This window comes from Pseudopodoces humilis, chromosome 6 (genome assembly GCF_049639895.1).
Source record: "Pseudopodoces humilis isolate 2021_Gansu_Grassland_sample_001 chromosome 6, ASM4963989v1, whole genome shotgun sequence".
In the NCBI taxonomy this organism is placed as follows: Eukaryota; Metazoa; Chordata; class Aves; order Passeriformes; family Paridae; genus Pseudopodoces; species Pseudopodoces humilis.
In genome coordinates, this window is record NC_142205.1 from 20,235,078 (window position 1) to 20,247,808 (window position 12,731).

At 34.9% G+C, this 12,731-nt stretch overlaps 1 protein-coding gene across 2 annotated transcripts in view; it reads left to right on the forward strand.

The window, feature by feature from the left end:
- PCDH7 (protocadherin 7) overlaps positions 1 to 12,667 on the forward strand; it is a 265,561-nt gene extending 252,894 nt beyond the window's left edge. For both annotated transcript variants that reach the window (XM_088057037.1, XM_088057038.1), the window contains exon 3: positions 8,322 to 12,667. In XM_088057037.1, coding sequence (XP_087913163.1) covers positions 8,322 to 8,701 — 380 coding nt within the window. In that variant the 3' untranslated portion in view covers positions 8,702 to 12,667. The remainder of the gene's footprint in view (positions 1 to 8,321) is intronic.
- Positions 12,668 to 12,731: the final 64 nt, after the last annotated feature.

The following is a 12,731-nucleotide window of genomic DNA, read 5'->3' on the forward strand; positions in this document are numbered from 1 at the left end:
CAATACAGTTTGAACTACAGGATAAATACAATTTAAACAAGAGAAAACTTTGTGTTTCTACTGGCCTTTCCTATTTTATAATGTAATCAAACTAGTATTTGTCTAGAATTAAGCCTGTTGAATTTGATTTCACTTAACCATAATGTTGTAACAATTTATGTTATTGCCTTCCACTGACAACCATCAGATCAATATGATTTTGATGCATGAAAGCACAAGTATGGTTTTTTTTTGTGTAAAAAACCCCAAACACATAGATCTGTTTTTGATATAAACTGTCTTTATGTAAGTTGTGATATACTGATGATCCATTGAAGAACAGAGGTGCGATATTATTGAATTGGTATAATCACTAATTTAGGCAAGATTTTTTTTTTTTTTATCAAGTTGCGCCATAATTAGGGAAACAGTTAAAGAATATTATACTTTAAACTGCTGGAGGTACAATAGAAGCAACTATGACTATGTGGAATATCAGTCAGAAATATTATTGCTTGGGTAATATTTCTTTATTATTTGGGTGATACTTCTTTGGTAATGTCTGAATCATTTTAAATAGCTATACAGACTGGTGTAGTAGGCTTAATAAGCATAAAAAAACCAATCAAAATTTATAAATTCATTATCTTATATGGCTGCTCCTCCCTAAAACACAGACAGATAATATTCAAGGGATGCAAAACAAAAATATCATATAAGATGTAAACACTTGTTAAATTTTGATTCTCACATCGGTTTCACATTTAATGCACTTCACAGGTGTGACATGTTTTGCACCACTACAGGTAGAAACAATATTAATTCTTTAACTTTGTGAAGAAATTAATTGTAAAATAGGATGGACATGCTTTTTCTCAGGAAACAAGATTTTATAAATATTAAACTATCATGTTGGAACTTGGGAGTGGGTGAGGTGTTTTTATCATTATGGGCATTATGTTTCTGTATTCCTTTGATCAACACCTGAATTAAGCAGACCAACTATTTCTGGGTTTTGCTTGTAGTTTTATTACCATAAAATTTTAAGGAGGATTCTAAAGTGGATTTTTGGTTGAACTGAGGCCCACTGTCTGAGGCTGATTTATTACTGAATAAGAGTCTCAACTGAGAAGCAGTTAGGAATTGGATTGAGGCCAAAGTACATGAGAGCTGGCAATCACACCAACAGAACTGTGGAGCTGAAGGGAAACTTTTGAGGTCATTTAGTGCATCTTTCTTTTCCTAGGTTAGATTAGCTACGTTTATATTATCCTCAGGAAAAAAAAAAATCTAGACATTTGTAAAACTCATTCTGTAACCTTCCATTACTACTTCATTCATCCTCAGAGATTTTTCTAATTTCTAACCTGAAATCGAGACCTTACTTCCGGTCTTTTTCACTATGAGTGTATAAAACAGATTGTTTCCACTCTTGTTTTTTTGGTTTTTTTTCCCTTGCTTCTTAGGTACTTCATGTTCTTTTCTACCAAATCTGCTTTCTCTTCTCACTAATTCAGTTTCATTCATCTAGCATGAACTTTTTTCAAATGTTAAAGAATCATTTTACTCTATTTCCTATGTCATTGCTTTCTTTGTTTGTTTTATTTTTATTAGTTTTAATTGTAAAAGACTATTTAGCAGCATGTGTTTCCTTTAACATGTCACTCTAGTTTCTTCTGAAATTTGTAAGTATTAGGACTTTGGACACATCACAGCAGTGAGTCTTGCTGGTTTTAGGGATTGTTTAAGAAGAACTATTATTTTCCACCATTTTTCAAGTACTGAAAATTCTCACTTTTATTCTATATTCGTCATTCTTTATTTCTATATTTTTTTTCTTTGCATTAAAAAACCAAAATTTTCAGAATTCATTATTTTGTATCATTCTGTCATACCTTGTCTCACAATATTAATCATTCCATCAATATATATAAAACCTTTCTGTGCTTTCAAGCATTTTCTTTAGCATGGAAAGGAACTTTAGAATTAGGCATGATATACATGAAATTATTCTAGTCCAAAATCAATTAATGTATTCATTACTTCAGTGTATTTGGCATATCTCAAGCAGTGGATTTGTGTTTGACTTTATTCAGGAAGACTGTTTTAGAGATGGCATGCACTATCTCTGCAGTACACGATAATGCCACATTCAGAATGACAGCAGTCCAAGCCTCGGGGCACTAAATGCTTCTTGAGATATGTTCAATTGCTGTTTAACTGTATTTAGCCTAAGGTACAGAGAAAGAAATTGCTGATGCTTTCAAACATTTTTAAGTATTTTTATAGTGTCTTGGCATGTCAGAATATGCCACAGCACAGACTGGGGTGCAGTTCCTGAATTACTTCAATTAGGAGGCAAGAATTTCAACAACAGTACTGTTGTAGCTGTATATCCCTGTAGACTAGCTTTCCTTTTTCCCCCTTAAACAGTGATTTTCTACAACATGTACTCTCTTAGTGTTTTCTGCATTATTGTTCCCCGATCATATAGTCAATACTTGTTATGCTTTAAGAGCTCTATTATGCTCCTGATCACACAGCTCATAAGACAGTCATGGCTTTTAATATAAAAACCATGTAAATGTACTCCACTTTAATCATATAATGGTATTTTACTTGCATTTTGGACTGTCTTCTGAATGAAACATAATTGTGTACAGAATACAGAAAAAATGGGGCTCATCCAAACCACGGTCTCTTTACTATATAACTGTTCCTATTTTTTTTTTCTTTTCCCACAGTAGCTGGAATTACTCCAAATGCACTCTTCATAGGTCCTCAATAAATGGAACCATGCAGGGATATTATGGGCCTGTCAATGTGGAAAGCAAAATCTGCATGTAGTCATTGATTTGTCACAGATACTATTTAGAACCCACCTGCCAATGACTCCTCAGATCCTACAGACACAGCTCCACAGTTTACAGTACTGTTGCACTGCTGTCATACTAAATGGCTACTGTGGTTTTGTACTCCTCCAAAAGAAAGGGCTACAGCTAAGAATGTTTTAGGCAAATGTTCAATTTTTGTGCCTAGATATAGTGTCACTGTTGATTTGGAAGGTTTTCCACCTCCAGGGACAGAACTTTTGACAGCTTAAATACATCTTAAGTCTATTGTTATCATCCGCTTTGTGTGTGGTTTACAAAAATGAAAAAGTGAAAAGATCTTTACATTTTTCTCCAGTGTCTGTCTAGAACCATGTCATGACTAGATGTGGTTCTATAAAATATATTGTACAAGAATGGTTGCTAAAAAATGTGTAGAGTAAAGCCAGAGTGAACATTCTTGACTATTATTTCTGCAATGTGTGTGTAAAATAAAATCAAATAACTTGAAACATGTAGAGTCATAGAATGGATAGGGTTGGAAGGGGTCTTAAAAATCATCTAGTTCCAATCCTCAGGTGTACTAGTTGACTACTGAGTTCATAATACTGTTTATGTCCTTGATGAAATATATTAACCTCTTTCGATTAGGAATAGGAGGACAGAAATTAGTGGAAAACTGTTTGGTTGGAATACTTGAGCTAGTTTCTTTGTCATTAAACTGGAGATAGAACATCTTCTTTCCCCTGTCCAACCTGCAGTGGCAGGTGCCTTCCTGTTTTGATTATAAGCAACCCTACTAGCTCTAAGGGAACAGTCAGCTACAATCACCAGAAACATTAGCATACATATAAGTATTTCCAATCACTTAAATTCTTTTGTACAAAGTTTTATGACAATCATAAAGCATATCACCATCTCAGAAATTACCTGAAAATGTTTAAGGATTAGTTGGATGAATAATTACTAAAGTTTTAAAAAAAATCTTTTATCAGATAACTTTTAAAAATTTGTTGTGGAAGGTTCTATCTGATACAATGACAATGCAAATTTTAAGGCCCTTCAAATTACATTTTCCAATTTTTTCCCAAGCTGAAGTCTGTGATCTGTGTGGACAACTCGGTGTATATCTGGTGTATGTGTGTGCTCTGTGTATGTGCCTACTGGAAATATATCTTCATCTTTGCTAATGTATGGACTTGGAGGTACGGAACAGCAGCAGCAGCCTCGTCTCCTTCAGGCTGTCAAACCCAGTGCCATATACCTTTCTCTGAAACACCTTCAATTAAGATTTGACGCTTACAGTTAATACAGCCTTGTACTTCATTGCTTTCTTGCATCTGTTCTTAGAACTTGAATCACTACAGCATTTGAGTATAGATTTAATCCAACATGGTTAGAAACTTGTTGCATTCTAATTGATCTTCAGTTTAAAAGATTGACATACCTAAACTTTGGTTAAGGGAAAATGGGGTGCTTTCTATACACTGCACTTGATAACAGTGATTTAACCCCTAATTTGGATAAACTGCTATGCCACTTCAGCTAGAGGAAGTAACTGTATTTTTGATAATTCACTGAATCAGATCATCCTTCTTTTGCAGTGCAGGGACTGTATGCTCAGCTTTTTAAATTACCTAGCCCATGGAGTTTTGAACAATCTCAAAATTTAAAAATAAAAATAAACTTACTCATGTCCTCTAGTACAATTTGCATTGAAACATAAGTGAAATGCTTTTTTAAGTGCTTCTCAGTGTAAAAGTTAAATACTCCAGTAGTGACCCCACTGAGAGCTGACAAGTCTAATGGAATATGGAACAGCAAACAATTTGTCAGCACAATTGGCAAATCATCAAGGACCAGCACAACAGATTCCTACTTCAATTGCATATCTGGGAGCCAAATTAAATTTGTGTTTAAAATGCCCCTTATTAACCAGAAAAAATTATCACAATTTTAATTAGTGAGAAAGATATGTGATATCTCTTGTTATAAAGAAATCTACAGATTTGAGATTAGGTTCTGAGAGTTTATGTAGATGAGTTAAATTCAACCTTTTATCTGAACAAAAAAAGATCATCACAAGATGTCATCAGAAGGTATCCTCTTAGTTATTTTCAAGCATATCTTCTGATGGTGTCTCTAGATCAGAACTAAGTATTGCTTGACACAACCATTGTAAACAAACAGCACCAGGGGCCTCATTCTGTCCTCTTCTCTGGCTGGTCAGGATGAAAGACTGCTAGTGACAGTGTACATGCCCATATCCATATATGCACTCAGAACAGAGAGCCTACTCCCAGGAACGAGTTAGAAAGGAATTTAATAAGAGCACAGGACAGGTGGTGTTCATGTGGCACAGAACATAACCAGACAAACTTGTTACCCAGCAAACTATTTACATGTGTCTGGCCTTTTTTTATCACCTAATATCTCTATTTCTCCACTATCACCTAAACTCCTCACTTGTGTTCCCAATGGTTTCTGCCCTAAACATCATCTAAACCCTTTGCTGTCCCAAATTTCTTTTCCCCATATCTTATAATGTGCTCTACATACCTAGACAGCAACCCCCAGAATTACACAGAGAGATGATATTTCCTCCTGAATCCTTATTTTGAGTTCCTATCTGCTACTATGCACACATGTGTCCCTCTGGGCTTGGACAGACGGACCTCTGAGGGTCTGATTGCCCTATGGTGTGCCTGGGTATGTCTGCCAGGGTATTATTTGGGCTAGTATTGTTCTTCCGGTGTCTCTCTGAGCTCTTCTGCGGGTATGAAAATAAGGTTTATCTCATAACCCCACAGGACAACTTGCAGCAACACACTGTCTTGGGGGTTTTTGCTTCTTAAAACAGCATTATAAGGCTGAATTGTACATTAAGTCCTCATGCTTTACAATAAGGAATTCCTTTACTTGTCCAGAAGTGAACAGAAGTATTATAATGTAAAATGTTACATTTTCAAGTGCATGATTCAAAGGCCCTCAGCAAGGAGACAATTTTTATGAGACCATGTATTACTGACTGGAAATATTTTCGAGCTAAAAGATTCCATCAGATATGAGATGCTAATTGTTTCAATCCAAAAAAATCCCCAAACTCAAACAACAGCAAAATAAAATCTTTTCAATAAATATATATTCTTATGTTTTAAATAAAAGTCAGACTATATTGCCTTGATCAGCAGTTGCAATAATAATAATTAAATGCAATAAATAATAATTAAAATACTTGAAGCAAGCATAATGTTTAATGGTTGTTTTTTTTCAGAAATAAGGTATTGGTTTGTCTAGTTTATGGAGATTTAAGGGAATTGGCCCTTTTGTAAAAATATGAATTTATGCTTAAAAATCAAAGCACATCAGGGGAGCTGAGCAGTCAATTATGCTTCTTATCTTTAGGGAGAGTCAGAATAATGCTGATTTAGCTGACAAACAGAGGATTGTCCTGCTACCATTCCCACATTCTGTGTATGTTTGCAGAACACAGCCATCTGAAAACTGATAAGCTGACAAGTTTCCACAGTACTGCATTCTTCTCTGGGGAAAAAAAAAATAGAAAAAAAAAAATGGGAATTGTGTCTATGGGAAAAAGTCTTAAAATAAATTGGGGGAAAAAATTAAAAAACAAAAACAAAAAATTCCCTCAGGTCCCTCCTCCTGGCCTTACACATCTTAGTTACAGGGTTATTCAGTTATCTAGACACCAGGGTTGATTCCTCGTGAAAGTAAGTGATATTTCATTGAAATATGAAAATTTATACAGTATTCAGAATACATACAGTAGATTCTATAAAATGTTGACACCTGTCAATACCAAATAGTGTACAAACTCTTTACAATACTGTAACAAATTATTTATTACATTGATGTTTAAATGCCTGAAAATAATCAGGACAGGGTGAAGATAAATCTGACTTTCAAGAGCTTTTGCAATTCTATCAGGATTAAATCCACAGATGTTGAAATTAAATATGCTTTCTCTGCAAGCACCTGTTGTAAATATTTTAAATTAAAATGGCTTATTCTGGAAGAGAGAAGAATTTTTGGTTCTGGGGTTTTGTTTGTTTGTTTGTTTGTCTTCAGCCGTGGTCTTTTTTATCAATTTATAAAAAAATCCACCATTGGAATTGTCATCATTTGAGAAGGTACTCTACCAGTGAAAATCAAAGAAAAATAGGCAGAACAAACAGAATGAAGGCTGAGCAGACCTTTGAAAGAGTTTTTATAAGGCACACTTTATTACAGGCAAAAATTACTGTTACCAAGAACTTTGTTGTTGTAGTAGGAAGGTAGAAAGATGCCACGGCCCATATGAAGTACCTGATTATGTTTCCATGTTGAAGTTCCTTGCTCCCTTCTAAAATAATTGATTTTTTATAAAACAAAACCAAATATTTCATCAAATAAGTCTTATCATATGAAAGTCATATCAAACACACTTGAAAAATTTTTTCTTTGTTTATGTTCTTTTTCAACTTTGTTTGAATATCATGTTGTTACTTTGTAGGCAGTTTCAGTTGTTCCTTTAGACCACAAAATACACTATACCTGAATAAAAGCAAGGTTTAAGAATCTTACCCATTCCTTAAATTAGTTGAGGTAGCTTTTAAATTCAGTTGTATGCAAGTATCAAAATACAAATACAAATATTAAATATACTGCATTACAGATAGGTAGCAGTCAACTCTGCAGGCCCCTGAATTTTGCTGGTTTTCAGTGAAATCTCCCACAAGTACAGAAAAAATAGAGATGCACAGCAACAGAACACCTTCTAACATAACAAACAACATATAAAATATTTCTCTTAGGCAGCACTCAGAATCATCCTGTGTCTTACCAAGCACATATACACACAAAATGGCTTTATTTGTACTACTGATAAAGTTTAAAGCCCATAGCAGAGGTTTTGCATGCTTCTGCAATTACTGATTGTACAAGTTATGTAACATATTGTGGACTAACAACTCAAGTGCCCAATCCTCAGAAATGAAAGCAGAGGTTTACATTATATGAAAATTCAGTCCCTTTGTCAATAACAGATTTGCTCATTTTCAGGGCATTAAGTATGGTTGTAAGTATTTGCAGGGTGCAGGGTTTAAGGATCCTTCCACATAAATTCGGAGTATTCTGTACAAAAAAATTCAAGGAAAGGTATTTTTAATAATTTCTAGAAAATTGGCAGTATGGAATTAAGTGCTTCTTTGACTCTTTCAGACATCAAAATTAATTCAGTACTTAATGCCAAATGCTTCTGGAATTAATTTACAGGCACAGGAAGAGGATTAGTAGCCTGGTTTTTATTTCAGTTATTAAGGTTGAGAATAACTGTACAGATCTGCTTGTTGCCTCTGGGCACATGCACTGTGAAAAAATTATTACTGAGGAACTTACTGCAACATTCCCACCAAGACCTTTAAAAATACCTTTTGTGAATTTCAGGATTCTCAGTTTCAATGGCAGTCACTGTAATATCAATTTGTAAAGACAACTCTCTTTTATTTTCAGATTCACGGCCTCTACCAGATGTAGCCCTAACAGGGAAGTGCACCCGAGAATGTGATGAATATGGCCACTCAGACTCCTGCTGGATGCCAGTCCGTACTTCTCCGGAGAGAAAGCAGAAGAGCCAGCCAAAACTCTCCACTTTCATGCCTGTAGATGAACGGGGCAGTCAGGAAAAGCTGGCCAATGGAGAAGCCTCCCTCATGGGTGATCGCAACAGAAACCTCCTTAACAAAAAGTTGACCTCATCCTATGAGACCTTCAGCGCAGCTAGTTTCAGCAAAAATGAAGAAGGCAATCCAGAGGATATCCCCCTTACACAGACAGGGGAATACAAGCCATCTCCTGTCAATACTCTAACTAGAAGAGAAGTTTACCTGTAGGCTAAAAAGCAGCAACAAAGTTCTTTCATAATATAAGAAAGAAATGGGGCAAAATTCTTAAAATCACAACAATTTTAAGAAAAAATGTGAAACAAAAGAAAGGGGGCCACCAAAGAGACAAAAGATCTGCCTGCCACTTCTGCCTCCCTAGCAGGCATGTAATTATACTGTCTGCCTGACTATACTGTACAATGTAGAAAACATTGTTGTTACTTGCATGTCTAATTCCCCCTCGCTGATTTTTATTTTCCTAGATCTATGGTTGCAAATTACTCCCATAGTAGCAAGCTTGATTAAAAAGAACACAACACACTGTTGTTTCCCCTCTGCAGAAGCATGAATTAAGCCACTCATTTTGTTTGTTTGTCATCTGGCTTGTTGAGGATAACAGGTCAGGGAAAATGTATTCAAAACATACCATCTGAATATTGCTGATCCCCATCAGGGACAATCCTTCAGAAACCGTAAAGATATAGGATAAATATAAAGGAATAATCATTAATAGGCACTTTGTGAAGACCACAGCTTTAATATTCTCACCTCTCATCTGAGGCTGGAAGCAACAGAAATATATTCAGCCTGAGACTGCAGTCAAAACCACGGCATACTTTCCTGTGATTCATGAACTCTGGTTCTGTTTTATCCATAGAACAAATGTGTCTTGCTGTGTCTCTTTCTCTCTTTCTCTCTCATTGTCTGTAATGATTATTTCAATGTAAACACAATTACTAACACTTATACCATAGGATAGCAATGATAAACTGTTGAAATCATTATTTTGGGCAAGACTAACATTTAGCTGGAAAGATTGTAATAACAAAAAGGCCAAAGATCACACAATGGATCAGGGGAACTGTTAAGTATTGGGGCTTGACTTAGAAAATAAATGTATTCACAAAAAAACCACATGTACTCATAACACAACTTCTGTTAAATTCTACGCAGCAGCACAGTTCACAAGCCCAGATGACAAATTTTTTTTCCAGTGTGGTTCAGTTGAATGCCCAAAGGAACTGATACTTTTTTTTTTGTAATGACATATTGCAGCACATGCTGCATATGATATGCTGCATATGCTAGTTCCAGGGAATTTTTAAGATCAAAATTAAAAAATAATAGTAGAAGAGAAGGCTGTGTTGGTGGGAATGCTTGATGGGAGGGAAAAAGGTGGACAATGGGATAATGTAGTAACAAGAGAACATTACAACTTGGATACAAAAGCTTCTATTCAGATTGCAAGGCATGGTTGCTAAGTCTGGTCATCAATGTTGCAGCTTATCAACTGCTTCAATTATGTCAAAGATGATGATAATGAAAGCTTTCTTGAAACCAAGTGCATTAAAACCAAGCAAAGTGCAATACTAAATGATATCAAGATGCAGAACATTTAGCATTAGTAAAAAATGATCTCATAAACAGTGGTATGATACCTAGGAGGTCAAGATGACTTAAAAGGAATCCAAGCTACTGTGATATGCAAGAGCTGTAACAACTACCATGGTGAGTGCTTCTTGGAAGGAAGAGGAAATGAAACAGGGTTTTGTGCAATAAAAGCAACAAAACATGCAGAACATCAACCAATTGCTCTGTAGTTGATGTAGTAATAATCACAGACCAAGCTCAGACATTCAGACAAAAGTGACAATCAAACAACACAGCAAGGACAGCTCAAGGACGGGGAAAGCGTTCAGATCCCTGGCTGTTGAATCTGGCGTGATGGCATGGCTAGATGGCTCTCTAGTAACTGTAGTCATAACGTAGCTTTGGGTAGTTTCTTGCTTTGAAGAATTGCATAGAAATAACGTTAAACAGACTAAGGTAGAGGTTGGTAAATCCAAACAGCTCATCACATTTATCCTTTGAGTTCACTTCTCCATTTAGTGGGTTGTGCCATTACTGGCCTTTTCATTCTCCTCTCTAAAGTTTACTTCCTTCAAGTAACATTAGTTTGTGTATAGCAGTTATGATGAATGGGACATTTTAGAAAGAAAATATTAAAATCAAAGATTAATAATGATTGAACATTTTTATGTTTAATTATTTAAGTAATATGGAGAGATGCAAGCTAGTACTTTGTTATGAGACTGCGTATAGCAGTTACTGCTTTGTATAATCTGTAAGTACCTGTTTAAAAATGCTTCTAAAAATGCTTATGTAATGTAAACACATTTTTCTTGCACGTTTCAACAGAATACACAATTGCATAACACAAATGTTCAACCAAACTTCCTTTAATAAGATTTTATTTAATATTACACACAAGAAAATAAATTAGGTAGCTGGGTTCCATATATTCTTAGACACTTTTTCTACAAGGCTAATAATGCAGGTCATAGTAGACCTCCAGATTAAATGGATCAGCAGTCACTCACCAATTTTTGCACCACATAAGACAGTCATGAAATAATTTTCTTGTGTGCATCTCCTTAGATCTAAAATGTGTGTGAAAGAATTTTTTAAAATTCTATCTACTGTAAGTATTCACAGTAATTCTTGTGGAACTAGCCACTATTAATATGCTGATTACTCTTCTGACCTGGCATGACATACAAATATATTTTGTGTTTGTATTTTTCCTCATTATTTGAAATAGGTTAAATCTGGTGCCACTCCATAAATAGAGTGCTTTTGTATAAAAAACAAACAAATAAAGCTATAAAAAAATAATTAGGGTGAATGCAAAATATGCAACTGTGCCTTTTATACCTATTATTATGGTAAAGCGGTAGTTGGGTTTGGACACTGAGGGGTAAGGGGCTATTCCCAACTTTTTTGAACCTGTATATTTACCTGTGTTTATTTTCTGAGAAATTATAAATGATATATTTAAAAACAAGCCTTTTGCCAAACTCAGTTAATGGACCAGTCTTAAGAATTATTAACACAAGGCTGTGGTTTAAGTAGGTCTTGAGGATTTTTTTATTACTATTTGTGCGGGGTTTGGGGTTGTTTTAATTTGTTTTTAATTCTGCTGCCTGGAAAAGTATGATCAGTCTATATGATGGTTATTTAGCAAGGTGTCACCAGTTCATGTTACCAGGAAAATTGACAATTTTTTTCAATTGCTTTTAGCCTTCATAACATTTTAGTTGTACAGAATAGAAATCATCTTTTTCTTTCCTTCCATGGGAAACTCAGATGAGCTTTGCATGTATTTTACATTAGGACACCTTTATAGATTGATGCGTTAATATATAACTTTATATGTATTAGAAAGTTCAATAGCTTTGGTCTAAAATCTAAGGCTTATTCCAGATCTCAGACCCACTATGTTTATTGAATATGGTTTCTGACTGGCCTGCTGCCTGAGTTTCAGGAAAAAAAAGCTAAACATTATTTTTATGTGGGGGAAGAATTTAGATGGGATTGAAACGATTGGCTGAAAGGCTACCCTAGAAGTTGTCAAGCAGAAAAACAATGAATATGGATAACAATCTTGCCGTAAATCCAGCTGTCACCAAACACTTGTAAGGAACTTGAACAACAAGATATTTTTCCTTCCGTTTCTTTGGTGATAAATATACAGTTTCCTTAAGAAAAGAAGCAGATGAAAAAGCAATAGAAATGAAAGCCCATCAGTTAAGTTGTATTACTGACTGAAAGAGCGTAAGCACTAGGAAGAAGGCAACATTCGCCAGCTACCTGGGGTATGCTTTCAGACAACTTTTCCTAAATTCTAAAGCACTTGCATTCAGTGTGGTACGATCTGTTTGTAATAATAATCATTGACTATTGTTCTGCAACTTGGATGTTGATAGTGAAGCAGAGAACAATTTATCATTGTTTATTATGAGTCACTATGCACGCAACTATGCTAAACATGGCAAAATGTATTAAACGCTAGTCCACCTCTATTTATGAAATATTTACATAATTTAATTTGCTTTTGTACAGTTTTATGTAAATAAATTGCTTGTCATTTTTGTCTCTGCAAATTAAAATATAACATGTTCAACTGGTTGCCCATTTGCCAGTTTACTTTCTTGGACAGTTTATTCCAATTTTACTAGATTAAATCACGTGCTAGTTT